Source organism: Nematolebias whitei, chromosome 4 (genome assembly GCF_014905685.2).
Source record: "Nematolebias whitei isolate Nwh7 chromosome 4, NemWhi1, whole genome shotgun sequence".
NCBI lineage: Eukaryota > Metazoa > Chordata > Actinopteri > Cyprinodontiformes > Rivulidae > Nematolebias > Nematolebias whitei.
Genome location: NC_056501.1, coordinates 7578790 through 7606208, shown reverse-complemented (window position 1 = coordinate 7606208; position 27419 = coordinate 7578790). Strand labels below are relative to the sequence as shown.

Sequence of the window (27419 nt, the reverse complement as noted above, 5' to 3'; positions counted from 1 at the left end):
TATATATATATGAGCTGAACTTTAAGATCTAAGCTTTTTGCTGTGTACACAATCGGCCTGTTTCTCTCAATAATCGTTCACAAACTTGTGTAAATGTGTGTCAGTGAACTCTTGTGCTGAGATCATCCATCCCCCTCACAGGTGTGTCATATCCAGATGCTGATTAGACGGCCTGATTATTGCACAGGTGTGCAATAATCAGCCTATTGTATTCAGCCTAAAGGCCACAATAAAAGGCCAGTCTAAAATGTGCAGTTGTCAAAATGCCACAGATGTTGCACGTTTTGTGGGAGCGTGCAGTTGCCTTGCTGACTTTAGGAATGTCCCCACCCAGAGAATTTGGAAGCACATCTGACCGGCCTCACAACTGCAGAAAATGTGTAACTATACCAACCATACCCTGTGTTTGTTGTCCATAACATACGCCTGCCCATACCATAACCCCACCACCACCATGGGCCACTCCACAATGTTGACATCAGCAAACTGCTCACCACACATCTTACCATCTGTCCTTACAGTGAGAACTGGGATTCATTCATGAAGAGAACACCTCTCTAACATGCCATACGCCACTGAATGTGAACATTTTCCCAACTCGAGTCAGTTATGATGATTAACTGCAGTCAGGTAGAGACCCCAGTGAGGACGATGAGCATCCAGATGAGCTTCCCTGAGACGATTTCTGACAGTTTCTGCAAACATTCTTTGGTTATGCAAATTGATTGTTGCAGCAGGCGTCTAGGGGACTGGTCTCAGATGATCTTGGAGGTTAAGATGCTGGATGTGGAGGTCCTGGGATGGCGTGGTTACACGTGGTCTGCAGCTGTGAGGCTGGTTGGATGCACTACCAAACTCCCTGAAACGCCTTTGGAGATGGCTTATGTTAGTGAAATGACCATTCAAGTCTGGTGGATATTCCTGCAGTCAGCATGCCAACTGCATGCTCCCTCAAAACTTCCAACATTTGTGTCATTGTTCTTTGTGATAAAACTGCACATTTTAGAGTGGCCTTTTATTGTGGTCAGCCTAAAAAACAAATGTGCAATAATCATGCTGTCTAAACAGCATCTCAATATGCTACAACTGTACAGTGGATGGATTATCTAATCAAAGAAGTGCTCACTAACACAGATTTATACACATTTGTGAACAATATTTGAAAGAAAGGCGTCTTTTGAAGACATAGAAAAAGTCTTTGAGTTCAGCTTGTGAAAAATTGGAGCCAAAACAAAAGTGTTGCTTTTATATTTTTGTTCAATATATGTTGGTACCATACAATTTGAAAGTACATTTTTTAAAAAATGTACTACAGTATTATTTAGTTTTACTGTTCAATATGATTGCTTTGCATCATTATGAATACAATCTGGGTTTATGAGATTTTTTAATTTATTTTTATTTACATTTTCCAGTGTCCCAACTTTTTTAGAGTTGGGTTTTACTATCTTAAATGTTCATGTTTTGGGATATTATTGACTAGTGGTGTTCTGATACCAATATTCATATTGGTACTGGGCCTACCAGCCTCAAGTACTCATACTTGTACTCATAAAAAACACCCCGATACTTGGGATACATACCATTGTTGGGCTTTGATACAACATTTCCTTCTTCATTGTGCAAAAAAGCCGAGGACAAAAAAATGTCCATAGTTTAGTAAAATTTTAAGACGAACATGGGTTGTGTTAAGACAGCAGACTGTCTGCTGTGTTCTGAATAAAATAAATGTATTTCTAAAGTCATTGTGTAACCTTACGAACTCATTAGCTACTCTATATTGGTGCTCAGCATTAGCAAGTACCCAAACTGGAGTACTTGTACTTGGTCTGGAAAAACTAGATTTGGGACACCCCTACTATTGACATCCTTTACCATGAGTCATTTATTTGATCATGTAATGAGAGGTCCAATGATTATTGGACCTATTTTTCCAAGATGTAACATTTTTAAAGTTCAAAACATCGGATGAGCCACCTACCATCAGAATTTCGTAGCTCCCTGCCCGGAAATTTCCCTGCGCCGTCACGACTCCCGTCACAGGATCAATCTGAAACCGGTCGCCGCTGCCGTCTTGCAGCTCGTACGTCAGGACAGCGTTCAGGCCTTCATCATCGTCACGTGCAACTATCCTGCAGACCTCCATTCTACCAGCTTGTTGGTCCTGCTCCAACAAGTTGACATGGAAACGTCTTTCTGTGAACTTGGGCCGGTTGTCGTTTGCATCCAGGACCTTGATCACGACGGTGGCAGTGGACCGCAAAGCTGGAGTTCCATTATCAGATACAGTGACCTGAAATGTAGGTAGGATGGAGGTAAATGTCTTGATATTTTTATAGTTTAAACAAACCAAATAGAGCAAACAGTTGATATATTGCTATATTATTGAAACTAACAGCTTCAACTAATAAATGTTTCTTAAAAGAAGGTTTTATTTGTTTCCAGAATAATCAACAATGATGTAAAAGCAGAAGAGAAACAGGAAATAAACTTTTTCTGATGCCAAATTGGGATAAGGAAAGTTTGTCTAACACATGCATGTGACTATCACAGTAAAATCAACAAAAGTTATTTAGAAAAAAATCATTAAAAAGGTTTACTTTTATTTAAAATTTTAACATTGCTCTGAAATCTTTAAACTAAATTGTCATGTAAGAATCAGGAGAGCCGACTTTAAATATGTAAAAACAGCTAAAACATTTGTAATTAATTTGATGAAAGTTGATCTATATGGAGGGTGCAATGTGACAAAATAATTAAAAAAAATAATTAAAATGTATAATTTAATTATCCAATGCATATTTTGTCACATTCCACTCTTCATAGTTCTGAAGATTGTGAGAAAATAAACTGAATTGAAAATAATGTTTGCATGTGAATGAAACGGGAGTAATTAAATAATTTACTCCTATTTATCATTAAAACTTAAATTATTTTATGCAGCTGTTCAAGTTGATCCTGACGTCAGTTGCAGTGAGGTGAGCAGGACATTTGGAAACATTACTGAACATTTATAAAGCCACGTGGTTGAAGAAGAGGTTTAGTTGAATAGTTTGCTTTTTATCTGACTCATGACACAAAGGTGATGAGGGTGTATTTCCAATTTAGAAACTTTTCTTCTTCATGTTTTGCTCCTGTGGGAGAAGCAACCGGTCCGATATATTCCTGTGCATTTTGCTGAATAATAAATTAATTCAAGCAGATTTTGCTGCTCTCGGACCGGCCGCAGTAGATTAAAACCTGATGTCAGGGTTCCTGCACACGGAGCACCTCAGAACATGCAGCCCTGCTGTAGAGGTGGGATTACAGGGAGGAGGTGAAGCAGCTTGTTGACTGTCAGCCGTTATAGATTTATTGACACTCTAAATCTCTGATGCATTTCAGAGCAGCAGGGTTTGTTTTTCCTGTTTCAGTATCAGTTTGAAGGTGTTGTTTATGAGGGTCTGACCTCGATGCTGTGCTCGGGTTTTTCCTCTCGGTCCAGAGCTGAGAGAGTGCTGATGACGCCTGTAAACACACACACACACAGCCAGTGTCGTTAGTGTTTTTCCCAAGAAGTGAGAGTGTTAATTACACGTAAATAAACAAACAACCATGAGTGGAAGCTGGATGTGGTGTGCGTCTCGCCCAGGGGCAGTAACGCACCACACCTGAAAAAACACAGCATGGTTCGTGTTGTCTCTGCTGTGTTTTGATAACTGTGAAAGTTGGAGTGTAAAGTTTGCCGTTATTTTTTGTGCAGTTGGAGTTTACATTTGTCTTCACACGAACCAGAGCCTTAAATTCAGTTAATTATTCACAGTTTCATTTAAAAATTAAAAGCAGAAAAAACTTTGTAACGAGGAAAGGATATTAAATATTAGTAGCCATCCATCCAAACATTATCACAGTGGTCACTGGTGCCCGTGTCCAGCTATCACTGCGTGAGAGGCGGGGGGACCCTGGACAGGTCTCCAGTCCATCACAGGGACATATAGAGACAAATGAGACAAACAACCATTCACTCTCTCACTCACCTAGTGATAATTTAAAGTTACCAATCTGCCTAATATGCATGTTTTTGGTCTGTGGGAGGAAACCGGAGTACCCGGAGAAAAACCACGCATGCACGGAGAGAACTTGCAAACTCCACTCAGAAAGGCTCCCGGCTGGGATTTGAACTGGCAACCTTCTCGCTGAGAGGCAACAGCTCTACCAACTGCACCACGGTGCTGCCTGTTAGTAACAAGCTTTGTTTAATTTTCTTCACACTCTCACGTTGATGTTATTGCCTAAAACATCTTTCTGTGAATGAATTAACTGTTTAAAAGTCTATAAAGCCAAACTCCCACTAAATGATTTGTCTTTAATCAGCTGATGGATTGTTTGACCATCATCCTAACACCACATGATAGATTTGTCTGTGGACATTTACCATATTTTTCATCCTATAAGTCATTGTTTTTTGCATAATTTGCATGCCCTGCGACTTACACGCCGAACGACATATTTATGTTTTTCCCCCATATTTATAAATCAATTGGCTAAGATATGACCGTTTTCATTAATTCTGACTTAAAATATTGAACAATACCATTTTCAGCCACTAGATGGCGCTCGAGTAGTATGACATGCTGTTGTGTCATGTAATAGATAAAAGAGGCTATTAATGACAGTCTGCTTGCCATAGCCTGCCACCTTCATCCAGCTCGCCTGGAGCACCCGTCAAATCAGCTTCATTTCGCTGCGCCGCCCCGACGAAATGCAGTTGATTTGACCATTGAAGTGCATTTATTAAGTAAAAGTTCAACTGAGACACACCTTTACTATTTATTTATTTATTGACTCTTTTATTTAACCAGGCAAATCCCATTGAGATCACAGATCTCTTTTGCACTATAAAGTCGAGCAAACAAATAATTGTTTAAGGTGCAACACCGGCCCACATTTCTGGGTTAGCCCCCGTCGGGTGTGACGCGTAACAAACGTGACGCATAATAAATGCGACTTATACGGCGAAGCGACGTGTTTATGGATTTTTCCACTTTATTAGACATATTTGGACTGATGCGACTTATAGGGCAGTGCAACATGTATGGCAGCAAATACAGTAGTTAAAGTTGTTTCTTATCTCCTGCTGACAAAAGACAGAAGTGAACAATAATGGTTTTACTCTTGTTTGTGTGTTTGTATTTGTCCGTTAACAGAGTATCTTGAAAACCATTGGACAAATTTAAATTCACCTTACAGAAAGTATTCATTACCTTTTGGAGCTAGCCCACTTTAAAATGGCCGCCACAGTCTAATTACATTAGAAAACACAGTGACGGCTATGACACGGTCAACTGCACGAGCATTGAAGCAAAGTTTGACATGGACGTAGCTGAGAGTCATTCCCTGCTGATACTTTGAGCTTGACATTTCACAGGATTGCATGATTGCTCATATTTTCAGCGTTTAACCAAAATTTCTACAACTGTCGTTTCTCAACACAAGAAAATCTCAGTCCAAACGTCTTGTATGATGGTTAGCGGATGATGCATTCCTCGAATCATTGTCAGATTTTTAATTTGTGTCTGTTTGTGGCTTCCTCTTTGGTGTTTGCTATAAACTGCTGCTTCACTTACAGCACTCGAAACTAGCAATAAATAATTATCTGCTTTTTGTGCAGTAAAATCTTCATATATTAGAAAATAAAAGCATGTTTTTCTTTTGGTCATATATATTTATTCATTCATGTAATTTCATACAAGGTTAAACGATATTCTTTGCTCAATTCCTTCAGAATATTCTGATTACACAAAAGATGCATATTTATGTTTATTCCTGAACCCATTTAGACCAAATATGCTCATAAAGGTTGCAACAGAATCACCCACAATGCATCGTGTTAATGAGTCAAGTTCTTCAGAAGCATGTAGCTTCAACTTAAATTGTGGGAAAAATAAATAAAAGGGTTTTACCTTTCCTGCAGATACTGTACATATTAATGTTTAAATTTAGTTTTACACAATATTTGTTCTGTTGGTTTAACCTTTTCTTTCTGATTTGCTTAATTTCAAAGAAAAACAATACAAAAAACGTGTTTTACAGTAGTGTTTTAGTTTGCTTTAGCAGAGATTTAGTGTCAGGAAGCAACGCCAATGTGGGTTAGAAGAATCTGGTGGTTATGGATACTGGTTCCAAAGTGGGACAGTCATCAGTCAACTCCTGTATATGAATGGTCTTCCTCATTGTCTTTATGCCAAAAAATGAACAAGCCAAACCTTACAATGCATGGAGGGTTTCACCCTGACACTATATACAAAGAGAAAGGAGGGAAGCAGAGGACTAGGAGCACATGAGCCACCAAACAGGATTAAACAACTAAGATCCTGGAGTACATCAGGAGGAAAGTCCTGATGAGTTAATGTCTGAGGCAGCAGCAGAAACCTTATGTGGAAGAGGAGGAACAAGAGGAGAACATCATGGAAAGATAAGCCCTTCACAGCATGCACCACCGGCAGATAGAGGAAGTGGCTGATGTCAACAGATCCTACCAGTGGCTGAACCGAAGGACAGAGCAGAGGCACTAATCATGGCAGCACAAGAACAGGTCCTCAGCGCAACACCAGTAGAGGCCGGGGTCTAGCATACCAGACAAGGCCCAAGATGCAGGCTGTTCCAAGACGCCCCCGAGACCGTCCAACACATAAAAGCAGGTGTAAGATCCAGCATATATGGAGCACCATAACCAGTGAAAAAGTGGCTCCACAGGAACAGCTGAGATACTAAACAGAACCCTCAAGCTCCCAGGCCTCTGGTAAAGAACCCAAGTGGAAACACCCAGGTGGGAAAATGGAGTATGTGTTGTAAAAGTTCAAAATAAACTTGTCAAATCATAAAATAAATCTGGTCTTGTATGAGGTACATAACCAAGCACACAGTTTTCCAGCGTTTTTGCTGCTTACTACGTCACATTAAAATAAAACGCTGATCAGACAGAAGATGTAAAACACGTAAAAAACAAGTTGCAGGTCAGCAGGTGTCGGACTTCCTTGGAAGCAAAGAATAAATCAAGAAACTGCTTCCTTCATCCTTTTCCAGACACACATTTGTTGTTAGAGTGATTTCTGATTGTTCCCAGACTCATAATGCAAGAGATGGAAAACATTTTGGGGATTTAAACTTTGCCCTCACTTTCCTTTTGTTGTCTATCTAAAAATCAGTCAAATTATTGAATCTCTTAAGTTTGCTGTATAACAAATATTTTGTGTGTTTTTAATATATTTTTAGCTACTTTTTACCACATCACTGTTGTTCAATTCTAATTACCAAAGACAAAAAGAAAGTTATTGTGCTAATTTTTGAAGCAATAAATCAGTCAAAGATAATTAAAGATAAAATTTAGTTATTAGAATTACTTTTTACAAGTATCAATGTTCATGATACTGTACAGAATACATCTAAATGTATAAAACATTACCATGCTTGCCGCTGTACATGTTGCATTGCCGTATAATTCGCATCAGTCCAAATATGTCTAATAAAGTGGGAAAAAAAAAACCGTTGCTTCGCCGTATATGTTGCATCTATTATGCGTCACCGCTGACAACCCAGAAATATGGACTGGTGTTGTATCAAAAATCGATTGGCTGCCAAATGGCGACCGTGGGAACGTGCATGGAAGGACTTTAACAAGATTAACACTTAAAAACAATTATTCGTTTGCTCGAAATTACATTAAAGGTGTGTCTCAGTTGAAATTTTCCTTAATACTTGCGCTTTGACGGTCAAATCAGCTGCAGTTCAAAAGTCGATTTGCAGATGCGGCAGTGCGCAGTGGGAGGACTCACTGTGCATTTCTTCAAAATTTAACCAAATAACCACCTAAAAACTTTTTTTTTTTTGCTCGAAATTATAATAAGGTGTGTCTCAGTTGAACTTTTATTTAAAAAATGCACTTTAATGGTCAAGTCAGCTGCATTTTGCCTGGGTGGTGCTGTAAAATGAAGCTGAGTTGACCTTTGCTCCAGGTTCCGGAGCAAGATGAAGGTGGCTTGGTATGGCAAGCCAAGTAGCTATTAATAGTCACTTTTACCTATTAATGAGACACTTGGCTTGCCACATTAGTCAATGTCCCTCTAGTGGGTGAAAATGGTAGTGTTCAATATTTTCCATGTCAGACTGAATGAAACTGTCAGATCTCAGACAAATATTGGATTATAAATATGGGGAAAAAACCCATAAATATGTTGCTTCACTGTATAAGTTGCAGGCATGCTAATTTATGCAAAAACCTATGACTTATACAGCAAAAATTATGGCAATGGGACTGCACTTAGGAATATTCAACAACAAAATAAACAAAATAAATGAACAAAACTAAAATTTAGGTCTAATAAAAAGCAGCAGGCTAACTCATGACGCATGATTTATTTTCTTAATTACAAAGTTCTGGTTCTTGAAGGACTAACTTTAATATATTTCCTCTTGAAAATAAATGAGAACCGTTTTCTGCACAAACTTATGTTTGCAAGACGAACTAAGAGAGATGCTGTGTTCAGGTCTCTCTTGTAAATGAGTCCCCGAGGCTCAATGGGACTAACATGTATATATAAAGGTTGAATAAAAAAAAAAAAAAGGATTTGTGGAAAGCCATGAAGACAGCACCAGCTACCTCTCTGTTGTTGCATTCAGCTGCTTGTGTTGCAAATGCAAACAGAAAGTTGTCAGCAGCAGCTTCCCGCAGAGAGTGTTTAGTCAGGCAGCGTCTAATGAGGTGCAGGAGCTGTTGTGTGTAGACAGACCTGGAGGTCGTGGGGGGAGTAGAAGACCCCGCTGAGGGTCGTTCTGTTGTTTTACGACAGGCCCTGCTGAAAGGACACCATCGGGAAAGGTGGGAGACACGAGAAAGTGTGTTTCTGTCATCAGTTTGGGACATGGCATTCAGGGGTAAAGCCTCGTCTCTCCCACATCGCCTGTTTTCACTCAGCCGTGCTGAAGGCCTGTCAAATCCACGAGAAGATAAACAGAGTCTGACGTGTCGGGGGGGGCTAAATGTGTTTCTTTCCTCGTCTTTCTCCTTGGATTCTCCATCAGTCTGCAACTCCAGTTTTTATTTTGAAAAACCTCAGTCAAAATCATCCTTTACAGGGAACCTTTTAAAAATTCCAGGTAACATTTTAGAAATATCAATGGGGTCAAGGTAAAAGAAGGCAAGCCTGTAATTGTAAGGTCTCCTGCTCGACCCACAAGACTGACAGCATCGAAATGTGGGTGGGAAAGATGAAGGACCCACACCTGCCTCCAAGCCTCATTTGCCCCACTATGGGCCCCTGAGGAAGGCCCTTAACTCCCACCATCTGCTCCCCCGGGCGCCCTGAAAGGCAGCTCTCTGCTCCACACAGAGAGATGTGGTAGCATCAAGTAGGGCAATACGATGTAAAAACAATGACCAAGTCTTTATGTGAGTTAGTTTGGTGACCCCTGAGGAAGGGCGCAGCCAAAAAGAAATAAATAAATACAATTTTAGAAATATCCATAAATAAGAGAGATTAGGAAACAAGTCATTTATATACATGATTGCAGAGCGAGTGTACCAATCCACTCAGGTTGGTTCAAGAAAAAAGAAATTGTTAGGCAAGAATGCAGGTGTTTTTGTCAATAAGAAATGTATGCAAATGCATTCCTGCAGGTAAACAAGTGTCTGAAAAGAGACACAAACAAGCCAAGTCACTGCTGACTGCAGGCGGGGGCGATTGAAACCGAAAGAAGCTGAGCTGCTGCCCCTGAGCCTCAAAACGTCCACAGTTTGACTAAAACCTCATCTGCTCTGAGCCACAATCCCCCAGCATCCGTTTTCTGATTTATCATAGCTGTCTTATGATCAGCGCAGTTATTTTGAACACACTCTCAAGGTGAATTCTGAAACACAACGCAGCGTTTAGAGGCTTTAAATACATCAGAGGGAGGACGGCACACACACATCCGCCTCACTAAACAGCGATTATGTCAACTTGGGGGAAAAAAGCCTTTTGAGGTATTGTAGGTATTGTGTATAAGGTGTGTGTGTGTCACAGTCTGACAGAAACCAAACGTGGACCCTTTTTGAAATTACAGTACATTTATCTAGGATCATATGCTTTTGTTTTGAAAATTCAGCAAGAAAGTACATGAAACCTGTTCGTAGGCGTCCTTTTTCTGTTTTTTGGTTTGTTTGTTTCCTCAGTTTTTTTAAAAATACGACACTGCCGTGTACCTCACACAGTACTGTATCTCTTTAATATACTGACCAATGTTTTGTGGTTTTCTAAAACACGAGGGCAGCAGCTGAAATCACCATGTCTAGGCTCAACAAATGGGGGCAGGCTGACTTCCTCCTTTCAAACAGTTTTACACTTCCAGCATCTTCACTTGAGCTGACTGCCTTCACGGCTGCTTTTTGACGCCCCGTTGTGAGCGTCGTTTATGGGAAAAAGGTTGAAAACTTTATACAGAATATTCAGCGCAGATCTGCGTCAACTTTTCCTTTACTGGGTGCCGTTTTATTAAATTTTAGAAAAGCAAAAATGTGTAAAAAAAGCTGTCACTACTTATCAAATGATGCAATCTGTCAAATTATTCTGGAAATACAGATTGTTTACCAAATTGCATGTTAAAATAATTATCATCATGGTTATTTTTTTTGTCAAGGCTTCTTTAAATATACTTTGGCATTTAGCTCAATATATTTTTTTAACTCTTTAGTATATATGAGAATATGTAAACTGTTATCAGCTCCAGATTATTTCACTTCAGTTTGATTAATTGTGCCAGCTGAATGCTCCGAGCTGTCGTTGAGTTGTTGTACCATAGCCGATGTGGGAGTCCACCTAAACTATATTCAGTAAAGCAAAGATGTTTGGTTGCACATTTTCTCTGACAGATAATACAGTCAACGATAGCTTGCATAACCTGTCTATTTTTTTTCCATCCTGATTTAAAACAAGCCACAAAAGTTAGTTCATCAGCAGGTGAAATATGGTTTGCTATTTATTTATTAATCTTTATTTAACCAGGAAAATCTCATTACAATCACATATCTCTTTTGAAGGGAGGTCTGGGCCTGAAGGCGGCCTAACATGCATGTTTTTGGTCTGTGGGAGGAAACTGCAGTGCCCGGAGAAAACCCACTCAAGCATGAGAAGAACATGCATAAGAAGGCCTGGCATCCGGGGGGGAATTCTGAGTAGAGCTGCTGCTCCTTCGCATCAAAAGGAGTCAGTTGAAGTGGAGTCATCTGATTAGGAGGCCTGCTGGACATCTCCCTTTAGAGATGTTCAGGGTATGTCCCACTGGGAAGAAATCATGGGGCATATCCAGAACTCGCTGGAGAGAATGTGTATTTTCTCTGGTTTGGGATTCCCCGGGATCCCCCAGATGGAGCTGGAAAGTGTCACTGGGAGAGGGAAGTCTAAAGGCTCCAGTATACTTCCACGTCCTGTCAGCTGCACAGAAACTATGCACACTGTCTGCAGAGGGTTTACAAAAAAAAAGAAAAGAAAAGGCCAGATCAGGGATGAAGAAGGGGAATTTAATACATTGGTGTTGCATACAAAACAGTCCGTCGCCGGGAAGCTTATTGTGCGACACAGAGTACCCGTACGCGGTTGTAAAAATTGATCTTTGCACCAACGCGCTCTGCGGGCGTCCGCTTCAACTCTATTCTGGTATGCCCGGACCTCCGCGGACTGTCGTACGCCTGAGTATACTGGAGGCTTTCGTTTCTCTCATAGACTTGTCTCTGTGACCCAACTAAGGACAAGTGATTAATTCAACCTTTCTTTAAACAGGTTAGTCCCATTGAGCCACGAGGACTCATTTACAAGAGAGACCTGAAATAGAAGTGATAGAAAATAGATAGATGATGGAGATCTACACCTACTGGATGCTGACTGTAGGGGTATAAATTGCAGAGTGTGTTCTTGGTGCTGACTGTAGAGTGTGTTTGGAGGTACAGGTAGTTTCTTTCATTCACAGAAGACTACAAGGTATGAGACTCATTTTTATGCAGCTCAAGATTCAAAGTGACGGGTACAAAAAGACATCAGGATTCAAATTTAATCAGTTTACCATCTCCTAAACACCTTATAACATTCTGACAAATATGCCGTTACAAAATGCAAATGAAATTGGTACATTCCTTACTTGTCTGGCCTTGCCAACACCTAACTGTTTCATGTAGCCAATAATACAAACCAGTCCTAAGGTCATTGACACACACTGGTTTCCTGATGAACAGCAGCTCTGTTTGTGTCTAGGCACAAATTATTCCTGGCTGCTACTCCAAACAAGTGTAAGGTTGAAACTGAGATAATGCTGCAGCTAAAAGAATCATTCGCAGTCAAAAGCAGAACGCCGTGAGTCATTTTGATCTTGTCAAGACATGAGAGGTTTCTACACCAGTCACCCCACACATTAGTAATCAGTGGTTTACTTGTGAAAATGAGACAAGGTCGGTCATGTTCTATGGATCTGACTTCACCAGGACATTTATGTTGTTCACCGTGATACAATCCTACACTTTTAAATAGATTATCTGGATCTAAAAATTTCATCGTAAGATTTTTTTTTGTGGAATAACTTTCCATTTCTTTTTCTTTTTTTTTTTTATCTGGTAGAATCTCTTTTAGAGTGAAACTAAACTGACTCAAGTAGAATGACGGTTGAAATAAAACAATGCAACCATATCTTCCTGAAGCCAACAGACACCGTTTTCAAAAGAAGTGAACATATTTTACTTTTATTCAGCCAATGATGTGTCCCTGTGATGGACTGGGGTGGAGGAGCTTCTAGTTCATGTATCCTTCAGGAACAATTTGAGATAAGTTGGCCTGTCCAAGGCCAGAGGGGAGGTCAAAGTCAGAAAAACCGTGCTCAACATAATATTCTCCAAGATTGAAACCTTCATACTGGCGAGTTCCAGGAGCCACAAGTGGCGTATGATTCTCAAAAATCACGTCCAGCTTGTGGTTGAGCTTGGTAAGTAGATGAGTTTGAGAGCTCAAGGCACAGATTAATGCTTCACATAAGGCTGGCAGCTTTACCATGAATGAAACTGCTGTCGATGTCTTCCTAATTTGTTGATATCCAAGGTATCCACCGATTCCAAAAAGCAGAAACCCTGTATCATATATCCAATAATGTACGCATCTTATACATCCTCCAGGAACAGCACAGATAGGCACACTATCTTCCATTCGCTCCAGAAATCAGTGACATACCGAGCTGCAAGGGTCTGTTCAGTGCATGAGGACTCTCCAGCACCCTGTTGTCTGGTAGACAAATTTTATCAATTGCGTTGAGGGACCAGCTGACCAAATCCACAATCATTTTCTATTCATAAGATGTGTAGAGGTTCCGAAGTTGACAGGATAAGAGAGCAAAAAAGCAGGAGGGAGGGTAAGAGCAACCATCTTTGTTGAAGGTAAAAGAGGATGAATAATCTGATAATCTGATTATATATAAATAATCTGAATTGAATTGAATTTTCCCAACTACAGCAAAACTTTTGTATAATGTATTACTTCAATGAGAAGACAAGGCTGATGAACAATAACATTGCCTTGAATAGAACAGGGGCAGAGCAGGGCGCCCCGGTTCAAATCCCAGCCAGGGACCTGTCTGCGTAGAGTTTGCATGCTCTCCCTGTGCATGTGTGGGTTTTTCCCAGGTACTCTGGTTCCCTCCCACAGACCAAAAACATGCACGATAGGCTGATTGATAACTCTAAATTGTCCCTAGGTGTGAGCAAGAGTGAATGGTTGTTTGTCTCTATGTGTCCCTGTGATGGACTGGAGACCTGTTGCCTCTCACACAGGGATGACTGGACATAGGCACCAGTGATCCCCATGACCCAAAAAGGAAGAAGATGGTAGAGATAATGGATGGATGAATGGATGGATGAATAGAACAGAGCAACATTCCCAATTATTACACAGTATAATCTAAGGCCAATAAGGTTTTTATCACTCAACTGAACTGTCAACATTACTAAAACAAATGTTGCAGCAAAACATTAACAATATGCTTCAGGTATACATTTAAAAAAAAAACATTAGAAATGAGAATAATTTAAAAATGCCTCCTTCAAATCCTACATTTCCTGTTTCTGGTGTATTATTGTGGCAGCATCATGCCATATACAGTTTGTGCATAACCACTGCCGTATTTGGGTTTTCCTTTGAGTTTCCCTGTGGATGAAAACATTTCTAGAAACGGTGCTGTTCAAGGAAAAATCAGTTAACATAACATTCCGTGTGGATGTTGCTTTATTTTTGGAAGCTAATGATGAGTTAGGATCAGAGACCATCACATCTCGAGGGCACATACAGTTAAATGATCTCACTATACGTGACCCGAACTGAGGAAATTCACAAAATACACAGACAGACAATAACTGCTTTTATTAAGCAAACACATTCCATCCTGCACTTAATGTGCATGAGTAACTAAATATCAAACACAGCTGCATTTAGACAGAATAAGCTTCCTTTTAGACAGCGCTCTGGGGTTGTTTCGACACATTCTGCCTGGCCTGGCCTGTCTTTTTGTGTGACGTCTTTTTCTCAGCACAACTGGCCTTCTCTTTCTGTAATCCTTAGGTACATTGGCCTTAGGGTGTGGACAAACAGCACAGCAGATAATAGGAAAAGGACAGGACCTGTAGAGGCTTGTAGTTTCAGAGCTAATGCTATGCTCATGGTGCCTGAACATCAAAGTCCTCTGCCAGTCATTTAGCTGTAACTGTCATCAATGAACACACACAAGGGCTTTCAGGCACTTTAGTCAAGATTTTTACTCTTCCTTAAGACATACATTTAGACTTTTCTTATAAACATCTCAGAGGTTTTCCAGAATAACTTAATTTTCCACCCTGCTTTCTCCAAAGCACACCCATTTGCTCTGCTCAGACTTGTACTGGGAGAAATTCTTCTGCATCTCTCCCTTTAATAATCTAAACTCTAATCATTATATACAGCAGCCCTGCATCAAAAAGCAGCAAATATAATTCAGCTGGATTCTACTGTAACAGTTTGCTTGAAAAAATAAATAAAAGCTTGTTCATCTAGATGCCTTACAACCACTAAAGGAGATTTTAATGAAAACATACATCAATCTAAAGAGATTATGTCACCAGCATTTATGTTCAAACATTATGTGAAACTGACCGATGACACACCCACCAATCTGATTCAATCATTCATGACACAGGAAATATTATAAATCTCCATGCAATTATGGTAAGTCATAAAACAGCTTCTACTACATGTGGTGCATACTAGCTTATTGGTCATTATGATGGTAAATGAACTGTACTTATATAGCACCTTTCTGTCGTATCAAGATACTCAAAGTGCTTTTTGACACAAATGGTGCCCTCATTTACCCATTCATACAGCACTCTACTATGTCTCTACTAAGATTAATCAGTGCTTTATCACATTCATACACGAATGGGACATGCATCGGAGGCAATGAGGGGTTCAGTGTTTTGCCCAAGGCCACTTCAGCGTGTGATTACTGGTGGAATTGACCCCGCAACTCTCCCATTGATGGATCACTGCTCTAATCACTCAGCCACAGCTGTCCCACTGGTTGGTACCAGTAGGGATATTTAGCAGTGCTGGATACACATCTTCAGAGGGTACTTTGTCTTAGTTTTGGCAAGGGGTTCAGATTTTTAGTGTCTAGCTTGGTGACATTTTTCATTTTCATGTCAGCAAGCAAGGTGTAAAGCATACATGTATAACCAAATGGCTGGAATAGTACACAACAACATCTGTGCTAAAAACTGACTGGAGATCACACAAAGTGGAAGACTCCACCAAGGGTGATGGAGATGGTGGTGGCAGGGCTAAGAGACAGTGGGACTTCTAGATCTAGACTGACAAACAGGTGATGGCTAAATAACCAGATACTGTGGTGGTCAACAAACTAAAGAAGAAGACTGTGGGGATGCACATGTAGCAATTCCAAAAAATTGTAACACCAGGAAGGATGAGCACAAGAAACCTGATAAATACCAAGGGCTCAAAGAAGAAATAGAAAAAAAGTCAAGGTATCAGCTGTGCCAGTAGTCAGAGCACTCTGTGCTGTGAACCCTAAGCTGGAAGAGTAGCTCCAACTGGTCCCAAGGAGAACCTCAGAGATTTGTCTTCAGCAGAGCACAGTTCTTGGGTGTTTTCACACCTGATAGTCTGGTAGACTCTGTTTGATTGGGGACCAAAATACAGAACATTTGTTTACATTTTCAGCTGGTGCGGTTTGCATTCACATTGCACTGAGTCAATTGAGCCAACCTGGTCCCCCCTCTCACCTGTGGTAACGTTGCACCAAGAACTACTGAAGGAAACAAAAAAACAAACCAAAAAAAAAAAACTCTGAAGAAGACACTTTTTCTTCTTCTTCTGGAAATAAACACAAAAACTGAAGTGGCATCAAATTTTAGCAGTTTTAGGATTTCTGTTTTGTCATTTTTCAACAATGGACTCAGCATGAGTGGAAGATGAGACAGAAGACCATGGAGAATGTTGTTTTTCACACAAGGCAGCTGAGACGGCGCCGTATGAGGTAAGAGAAATGCGTGTTTGTTTTGGTTGTAATGCCCTGCGCTGTAGTCCACTTCCTGCTTTTGGAGCGGTCTCCGGTCCGCTTGCATTCAAAATGCATTCGAACCGCATTAGAGTTCGCTTCAACTGAACCGAGACCTAGGTTTTTAGGCGGAGCAGAGTTCGCTCCTTTGGCCCATATCAGAGTTCAATTGCACATTCGCACCTCCCCAAATGAACCGAACTTTCTAGGTGAATAGACTAGAGTTCGATTGAAGTGGACTAAACTGGGCTGGTGTGAGTGCACCCTAAGATAAAGCAAATAACCCTCACGCTTCCAGACATCTGGTAGAAAACCCAAGTATGTAAAGTAGTGGAACCACCTACGTGGAAAAATTGGGCGAGCTGTTTTTTATTTTATTTTTTTTCTTATAACAATATGTAACAGCAAAATGTTTTGGCATAAACAAACTTTCTGTTTTTTGTTTGTAATTGTCTGAGCAGATTACGTACATTAGCATCACGTTTTGTAAGAGGATTACAGATTAGTCTTATTGGCCAATAAACAAGTATTAAAACTGTTAATAAGTTCCCTGCATTTGGCTTTGATGTCTCCAGTCTACACCAGCTGGCCTAAAGATATCGTTAATAAAACACGTACATCTTTCTAAAAAAAAAAAATTAAAGAGTCGAAAAACACAAGCACACAAATCCCAGAGGTTTTTTTTTTTCTCTGGTCAAAGAAAAGCTAACAGAAGCATGTTTTCTCAGCCCAAACTGAACAGCTTCATCCACGACACAAATTTTTATGTGTGCTTTAAAAAGCTGCCATCTGATTTAACTTTTGGTTTTGATTGTGTTTGTTTAGGTCTGATATGAATCTAGTCTCCATATTACAGATGCAAATTTGTAAATAATGCATCCACCGTGTAATGGAGCTAAACATGGGCAGCTGTGGCTGAGTGGTTAGAGCAGTCGTTCTCAGAGAGAGTTGGGAACCTTGCATTGCCTATGACGTATGTCCCATTGGTGTATGAATGTGATCTCAAGCACTGATTAGTCTTTTAGAGCTCTAGTAGAGTGCTGTAGGAATGCATGTGTGGAGGTAAGTGAGGGCACAGATTGTGTTGTAAAGAGCTTTGAGTATCTTGATTAGATAGAAAGGTGCTATATAAGTACAGTCCATTTACCATACACTAAATCCTTAAAATCAACATATTTTGGTCCATGGACATTTTTGTGTGTCTCTTGTTTTGAGTTAATATTAGGTTGCCAGTTTGTAAGGTTGATTTACTCTCAAAGATGTAAGGTCTTGGCTGCAAACTGTAACAATCCAGTTGGCATAATCATTAATGTCAAAACATCCTCTCAGCGAAACAAAGAATGCTGTTGTGCAAGCAGGTACCCCATGTTTCTGTGTAACTGTTTTAGAAAGAACAATTAATTATTTAAACAATGTAGTTGTAAAATGTGTTTTTACCTGTTTTTGGATCCACGTTGAATAACGTCCTTTGAGATTCCTGCATCTGGAAGGAAAGCTTCCCCTCAGAGGACGTGTCCACGTCTGAGGCAAACACTTGGATGACAGAGTTTACTTTATCCACGTTCTCTTGGACTGATGCAAAATACACCAGCTGGGAAAGCTCCGGAGCGTTGTCATTCACATCCAGGACCTCCAGGAAGACATGAGTCCAAGAGATCAGAGGCTCAGTCCCCAAATCGGTGGCGTAGACAGAAAGCCAGTAGTGCGGTACCATCTCTCGGTCCAGCGTTTTTGCTGTACGAATAACACCTGACAAACATGAAAAAAATACACATTTTACACGAGATACAATAAATAAATATCACCCAATTGCCTGTTTTCACATGTATTTTGTTTGTACATTTGTTTATTAGTAAAATATTTCATAAACCACATGATAGATTTTAATGAAACTGTCAGTAAGTACATACATCTCCAATTCATTAGCTTTAGGAGCCAAACTGATTCAAGATGGCTGACAAAGCTGTTTGACTCTAACACAATACTGGCTACAACTTGGTCAATTTTACAGACAATGAAGAAAAATTGTATGTGGCAGTAGCCATGAGTCATCCCTAAATCCATAGTCTGATTACTCTGACAAACTGCTCAAGACCTTTGTTTAACTCTCCTGCTGCCCTTAGGTCAAAATTATTCACGGGGCCTCCATTTCTTGTGGATCTCTTTGACCAAAGAGAGAAGTTTGGCGTGCAAGGTTGCAGATAATATGCAGTTCTTCAGTTTCTTACTTTAATATATAATGTTGATAACTATAATGCAAATTAAAACCACTTTTGTCTAGCTATGCATTTTCTATTAGATCTGAAGCTGTCGACTTTGACCTCTAAGGGATTTTAAACAATTGTTAAGTTCAATGCAATAATCAATGCAGACGTGTTCCTGTTTTTAGTACTTTACCTCGTTTCATAATGAATCTTGATTTTATTTTGTTTTATATCACTACTTTTATTTACTTTCATTTTATATACATTTTACTGCTGTTTGTTGTTGTTGTGTACCTTGTCTGTGGTTTGTCTAAAACAGGTCTCTTTTGAAAATGAATCGTCGTCACTCAATGAGACTAACCTGTATAAATAAAGGTTGAATGAAAAAATAAATAAAAAAAATACCAGTTGGACTCAAACTATTGAACAAGAAATCTAACAAGTCCCTGCTCAGCAACGAGGAGGACAAATCTGGCAGAGACGAAAGAAGAGTTGTAAAGAAAGAAAAACAACTTTTCAGCTCACACTTGTCTTTAAAAGCAGTTTAGGTTTAATCCCCCTGAGGGAGAATTCAAAAATCAGTAGCGCAAAGAAGAGGCTATATTTCAGCACGGTTCCACCATGACAGAGAACTCTATTTGCTCAGATTTTATCTGAGCTTTAAGTGCAGCAGCAGGGTAATGGAATGCAGGACAGTATGTTGCGGGGTCGTGGGGATCCTCCACAAACAATATGGAAAAATAACTCAACCCCCACCCAAGAGAAACCATGAAAGTGTCTCCTCTTGTAACGACAGACATGAGGAAATATCGTGCTGGAAAAATACCTTAAAGTCCTCTGAGTCTGTTAAAGTTCAAGAATAAATATTTACTGTGCAAAATAACATAAAAAATGCGTAACTCATTTTAAATTTCAATATTACAGTAGTTTATGCATGATTTTGACCTTTGACTCTGTGGTGAACTAATACTGATAAATGTGTCCATATTTCACCCCTGAAAGAGCTGCCACAAAAACATCCTCAGTGAAAGCTCCATTTAGAAACTCTTCTGGGAATTTAATCAGATCACATGATCTGTGTCAAGACAAGCAGCGACCTGGAGCTCCACGGGCAGGTAAACTTCCACATAAATTCTCACCTGAAACTGAAGTGTGGCTTCTACTTGTTGACTTCTCAATGAGTCATGTGTATCATGTTTGTGAGCAAGATTAACTGTTAATCATCACGATACGCATTTTTTTTAAAATAACTGCATTGACTGATCAGAGAGGGAGGAAACAAAATCAATCTTGTGTAGAGCTTCTTCGTTTTTCATTGAAAAAGCAGTTTACTTTAAAAAGTTTTGTGAATAAACATTTCACCGTCATATTTTTAAGTAATTTCATGATCATCTTGAAATATATTAACTCTATCTATTAGGGGTGCATCGATAAATCAGCCCCAATTTCCTTAGTTTTGGGAAATCGGAAATCAGCCGATACTTGCACGAGAAACCGATTTTACCCTTTTTTTTGTTTGTTTTAACAACAATTGTCTGAACTTCATTTATATTTCAGAGCACTACCTCATGGCCAGTTAAAACAAGTTCATATTGTTTCTAGGATATTTTTCAAGGGTATGTTTTTCAATAAAATAATACTGGAAAATTGAAGGTGCATTGTAACTATATAACACCTGACAGTGTCACTTATAAAACAAAATCGGAATCGGCAGGTCAGACTTTGTAGAAATCGGTGATCGGACAGAAAATTGCCTTCGGTGCACACCTACTAACTACTGTATGTATCTCTTTTTCTATGAAGATGAGTAAATTGAAAGTAGATATTTATGCAGATATAATTGTATATTTACAAGCTGAACACAACTGACTCAGCAGCTGTTAAATCCATCTGTCCTTCCGTCAGTCCAAGAGGTTGGCGCAGTGTGCCACCAACCGCCGAGCCGCCATGCTTGCGTAATGAATAGGAGATAGAAATAATGCCATCTTTCACAGACTGACAAGATTTTTGTCAGATGTTGGGGATCCAGGACATTCTGATCACTGTCATCTTTAACCAGAAAAAATCACATTGAGATCAAGATCTCTTTTCCAAAGGTGACCTGGCCAAGAGGTCAGCAACGCATGTCATAAAACAATAAAACAAGTGAAGATAAGAGATAAAACAGTGTTATATCCACTTAAACAGATTTGGTTTTGAAAGTGTAAAGCAATGCATATTAATGATGTTAAAAGTGACTAAATCACAATGGTTAAGAAAACACAATAAACACAGACAACAACAATAAAAACCAGGCAGTGGTTAAAATACAGAGAATGAGTAAACAGATGCGTATGTATTATATACATGCATATTTAAATATACGGTAAATGTCTGTATGTATACTTATGTATGTATGTATATGGACAGTAGATATGTAGACTGCTGAGTCTATGAGTAGGGTAAGGAAGTATTAGCCTTGGCTTAAGTCTATTCCTTTTTTGGTAATTGATTGATTTACCATTTTATATTGTTTTCCTTTTTTGCAATAATTTTAATTTACCAAAATAAAGTTGAGTTGAGATAAAAGCGTTGTTCAAAGGTCTTAGTAAGACTATCATTTAGCACTGAACTGAAGGCTCTAAAAGATATCAGTCCTGGCAGTTTCAGATTGGTCTGAGGGGAGTTTCATGCCGAGGGTGCAACAAAGCTGAACACTCTTTTTCCCTAATTCAGCTGTGACATGAACGGACAAAAGGACAATTTTGTCGGAATGTAAGGCATAGCGACGGTTAGTCCTTTGAAGAAAGGTGCCTAAATAAGATGTGACTAAAGGGCCTTGTAGATTACAGTTATCCATTGTGTGTACACCTGTGTGTAGCAAGAGACCAGCCAGATTTAGTATACAGCTCACAGTGATGAGTGAGGTGACTGTAACCAGTGATGAACCTCAGAGCACAAACTGTGGCAGAGCCCGAGTCCTGCAGATATTTGGATGGGTTACTCATGCACATCACCACAGTCCAGAAACAGCACACATGTAGCAGCTACTAAGGTGTTCCTTACTCTCCATGAAAAAACAAAAAAAATAATTTTATTTATAAAATAAAAACCCAGCTTCAGCTTGAGTTTAGTAGGCAGATTAGCAATGGAAGCTTTAAATGGGAGCTCACAATCATGAAAATTTCCCAAGTATTTGTAACTTGAGACTAGTTGTGTTTTCCCTGTGGGGTTATAATTGGTGGGATGTTTCCTGGTTGCTTTCTTTTGCTAGAAAACACCATGAGCTTGGTTTCGTCTTCGACTGAAACCAGTTAAAATTTTAGCAGGCAAGACCGACTAACATTAAAAGTGTCCTGTAAAAAACTTAAAAGCTTGAAAAAGTGAGGATGAGCAGCAATAAATATTGGTGCCATCTACATTAAAAAAATATAGGAAACATCTAACAAAGTTACACGGATCATTGATATGAATTGAAAATAAAAGTGGACCCAAAACTGAACCTTGGGGCACCCCTTGGACAAAATCTATGAAGTTAAGAAGTGGATTGCGCCACCCTGAACACTTTATGTTCTGTTGGTCAGAGAATTTGCAAACCAGTTTTGATAAACCAAGATAGGATATTTATCAGTAGATCGTGATCAACCATGTGAAACGCTTTGAGTAAATCAATAAAAAGCACCACAATATTTTTTACACTCCAGAGCCTTTATAAGATCATTTCAAACGTTTTGTGTTGCAACAGTACTGTGCTGTTTTCTAAAATCTGACTGAAATGTTGATCAAATGTTATTCAGTCATTTAATTGATTACAGACAAGCTTTTCAAACAGTTTAATTAAGATGCATAATTTCAAAATTGGTCTGTAGTTGTTTAGATAATTCAACGCCCCCCTACAAAAAAGAGAACATTAGCCGATTTTCCAGACTTTAGGTATTTTATTGGTGTTGAGACTCAGATTATAGGCTCAGTAAGAAAAAATGGTTCAACTGTATCAGGCTCTGCTGTTTACATGTGTCAACCCTCTTTAGAGCATTCTGAACCTTGAATGCAGACACAAACTCAAAAGACCAGGTTACACGTTAGATCACCGCCCATGAAGTTCAGAATGAGTTTGCGCATGCTAAGTCAGTATCTGCCAGATCAGGATGCAAAGATTCAAACAAGGAACTGGCAGATCATTAAGTATTAATGATATCTCAGATGGGATTCGAGACTTTGTAATTAATGAGCTGGGCAAGTAATTTGTTGCTACTGTATGGCTCGAAGATGACGTTAGTATTTGCTAAAACCTATTAGGGTCATTTAAATTTTTGAAAGATTCAGTCAAGTAATAGACTTAGGTCTCCTAAAACATATTTATTCCTTTTAAGATATTAGGTTTAGACTTCAGCCGTTTAGTATTTCTTATGGCTGATGAGAAATTAGCAACTGGAACAAGACATTCATGGATTTATGACTGTTGAAACATAACTTTATGTGAGCAAGCACTGATGATAAATGTGAAAACTATGGAATCTTCTATAACTAATACTGAGACTGACAGTTCTTAAAAAAACATAATTTTAACAAGACATACAAGATCAAATTGGCTTGCTTTGTTTAACAGTTATATCACTAGGATATGATAATTTGCATACTATTATTAATGAAGTAAATAATAAATAAACGTGAAGGTATATTTTATATTATTTTAAGACTAAATCAATAAAGTTGCTTAATGTTTGGATACTTTTCTTGTCAATGAAGAGACTTCTAAATCTGGTCGAACATTTTTTTTTTTTTTCAAAAACAATTATTACATTTTGCAGTTTTGCAGGCTGAAACTAACCTGGATGCATTTGATATTATAATAATTTAGTTTGAATATACAATTTTTTTTTTACTATTCACTAAAAATATGAGAAAAAAAAACAACATTTTACCTGTTTCTTCATCAATGGAGAACACTCCAAGACCAGAGCCATCACTGATGTGGTATCTGACAACTCCATCTCTGCCCAGGTCCTTGTCTGAAGCTGTGAGTGTCACAATGGACGTTCCCACAGCTGCATCCTCCATCACTCCAGCCTCATACACAAACTCTGTAAAAACTGGTCTGTGTAGGTTCTCGTTGACATCCAAAACCTCAATCTCCACAAAGCAGGATGATGAGAGAGAGCGGGGAAGGCCATGGTCTACAGCTCTAACGGTGAGGTTGTAAGCTGGTCGTCTCTCAAAGTCCAGCTCTCGCTCAAGGGTCAAAGCTCCAGTGGAGGAATCCAGATGAAAGATCCCACCCTCTGTGTTCTTAAGGTTGTATGTGACAAGGCCTCCACTACCCAAGTCTAAGTCTATGCTCTCCACCCAGACAAGCAGAGTTCCCAAAGGAACATCTTCTGGGACTTTTATGTGGTACACTTTAGGTTCAAATTTAGGTGGGTTGTCATTTATGTCTTGCAAAATCACCAGCAGATGGACAATGGAGAACAACTGAGGGTCGTGCTTGGCCTGGTCCGTTGCTTTGATCCAGAGGTCCTGCCGGGCAAAGTTTTCTCGATCCAGATGACCTGTCACAATCACCTCCCCAGTCAGCTCATCGATGCTGAACATGTCATCAGATGTCAACAGAGAATAGTGCACATTTCCATTCATGCCTGTGTCTATATCTACCGCTCGAGCTGTAAAGATGACGGTGTCTTCCTCTGTGTTTTCAGGCACACGGATGACATACCTAGACTGATCAAACACAGGAGGGTTGTCGTTGACATCAACGACATTAACATCTATAAACTTCCATGCAGATGCTTGTGGCAGCCCCAAGTCATAAACTGTGATGTTCAGAATGTACACATCTTTCCTCTCTCTGTCCAAAGTGCAAACTAAATAAAGTTCCCCAGAAAAAGTGTCAATAGAAAAACAGCCATCTTCATTCCCACTTGATATGGCAAACACCAGTTTACCATTAAACCCAGAGTCATTGTCTGTGGCCTTTAGCTGAAGAATGGTGGAATTTAGTGGATGGTTCTCAGCAACATCAATAGAACTGGGAATGCTCGTAACAAATTTTGGGGAATGTCTGTTAGTGATGTGGATATCTGAGAACAACTCTTCCTCCTGATTAATTAAAATGGGCTTTATTGACTCTATCAGTTTATCAGTCAGCTGTTTAAAAATGCCTGTTTCAAAGCAGCGGGTTGTTGCATCGTCACCTTTGTTTGTAACAGTTATCCTGACAAGTGAAGCTTCAGAGTGATGTTTGCCATCATTGGCTACAACTCTCAAAGTAAATGAGCCCTCATGTGCAGGAACTGGCTGTTTAAGAGTGATAGCCCCAGTAACAGCATTGATGACAAAAATCTGGAGCTCGTTTCCTGATTCGATAACGTACCGCAACTGCTGCAACTCATCTATGTCAATAGCTGACAGCTCAGCAATTGTGTACCCCACAGGTAAATCTTGTGGGACAGTGATGTTGCAGTCTACTCTCTCAAATAGAGGAATGTTGTCATTCAAATTGATAAGAGTTATGGTCACGGGGCATTCGCTGACCTGGCTAAAGGGGCTGCCGCTGTCTGAGGCCCAAACTCTCAGGTGATATCGCCGCTCCATTAACTCATAATCTAAATGTTCAGAGGTTGAGATAATGCCTGTAAATGGATCTATTGTGAAAGGTAAATGGTCTGAGTTTGCAATAGAATATGTCACAAGGCCATTTTTACCTTTATCAACATCTGAAGCTGTAACTTTAAGAACACTGGTGCCAACAGGGCTGTTTTCAGCTACTGTTTCCTGATAGGACGTCTGTTTGAACTGCGGGCTGTTGTCGTTTTCATCTTCTATTTTGACCACAATATGTGTCTCTGCTTCTCCATGATTGGCTATCACATCAAATTCAAATCGATTTTTTCTCTCGTAGTCAAATTTCTTTAACGTTACAATAGTCCCGGATTTTGGATTAATCTTGAAATTTGAACTGTCTGGATTACTTTTGATGCTAAACGTAACATTATTTTGAAAGGATGTGACAGATACTTTAACAACATGAGTTTTAGGAGGTGAAAACTCACTTAGGGTGATAATGTAAGTGTCCTCCAAAAATCCTAAAGGGGTGTAATGATTGGCCGGAATGTGGATTTGTGTAACTGGAGAGAGTAAATTTGGCAAACTCCCATCTTTAGCTTGAAGGGACAGGTTGAGACCAAAAGGACTTTGAGACCACACAATCCTCTTTGTAGATATCACTTGGAAATCAGTGCCTTGTACACCAAAAGGAACTACCTCAAAACATTTGAAGGGATCCCCAGCAACAATATTAAGAGATTCCACAGGCGTAACACCTGCTTCCACATGGACATTGATATCTACATTTCCATCTGCAGATACAACAGGTTCTAGAGGAGGTGTGATAACTGGAGTTCCCTTGAATGCATTTTGAATGTTTACTGTGACATGGGCAGAATTACCAAATTTCTGAATGCCTGATATTTTTTTCATCCTGTCCTCGGCTAAAACAGTAAGGTCGTATTTCTGCATCCGAGTATGATTGAGCTTTTTGACAAGGCTGACTGTACCAGTGAAAGGGTCCACCGCAAAAGGATGAACTCTGCTGGTGAAGGAGTAATAAAACTCAGCATTGTTCCCAATGTCTGCATCTGTGGCACTGACTCTGACCACAGTTGACTTCAGCGGAGTGTCCTCTCTGAGGTCCACGTTGTACGATGCAGGGTAGAACAGGGGCTTTAGGTCATTAGTGTCAAGCACATGGACAAACACCTTGGTTTTTGCCTGGATATCAAAAGTGCTTTCAGTTGCCTCCACAGTGAGAGTGTAACTATCTCTGACCTCCCTGTTGAGAAAAGCTGAGTTACTACTGCGAGTTTTAATCCTGAGAAAGCAGAAATCCCCAACTGATAGTGCTTCTGCTTGGAAAAACTCCTCCTCATCACCGGAAACGATGTTATATTTGACGTCCCACAGTGGGTCTGTGAGATGAATGCCCATCTTAACGAGTGACTCAACGTACATTCGTGGGGCAGAGTTTTCATTGATGGTGACATTGTAGAGATAGTGTGTGAAGCTTAATGAAGAGCCATCTTTCTCTTTTCCTATTGTCCTTTGACAGCTTGCCAGTTGGAGAAGAAATATCAGCAAAGTAAGTTGCGTTGATTTTGAAGCTGCCATCTTTATTACCTCCAGGCCAACATCCAACCTGTAAGATAAAAAAACAAAAAAAACAGAAGATACATTAATGCAATGTGGTATGCTGTAAATCAGGAACAAAAGAAGCCTTTAAGGGAAAACAATGGAGGTTTTAACTGATATCTGTATCAACTTGTACATCTGCACAAGAACAAATAATACACCTGTACTCACAACTAATACCCACACTATTGTGTATACACAGTACACAATCACACAGCACCTGAGGGAGGACTGAATCTGACTTGTCCCAACTTGTCCCTTAAAAAATAATAAAACAAGTAAAACTGCACACTGTTTCAGAACCAGCAAATTACCTTGAAGCCATTTCAGACAGGTGGAAGCCAGATCCTTTCCTCATAATTATTTCTTTGTGGAGTGAACACTAGTAACAAACAGTCTTCAAACTTATTACTTCTAAGCTTTTGCTTTGGCAGAGGTATAGGTAGGGATTTGAACACT

General features: G+C 39.5%; 1 protein-coding gene across 1 annotated transcript in view; it reads right to left on the bottom strand.

Annotated features, from left to right (window-relative positions):
• Window positions 1-26963, bottom strand: part of LOC119408638 (protocadherin Fat 2) — a 28720-nt gene extending 1757 nt beyond the window's left edge. Inside the window, exons 1-4 of the mRNA XM_037675481.1 lie at window positions 23702-26963; window positions 18031-18342; window positions 3449-3507; window positions 1982-2293 (exon numbers count right to left, since the gene is read on the bottom strand). Of these exons, the coding sequence (XP_037531409.1) occupies window positions 1982-2293; window positions 3449-3507; window positions 18031-18342; window positions 23702-26939 (3921 nt within the window). The 5' untranslated portion in view covers window positions 26940-26963. The remainder of the gene's footprint in view (window positions 1-1981; window positions 2294-3448; window positions 3508-18030; window positions 18343-23701) is intronic.
• Window positions 26964-27419: the final 456 nt, after the last annotated feature.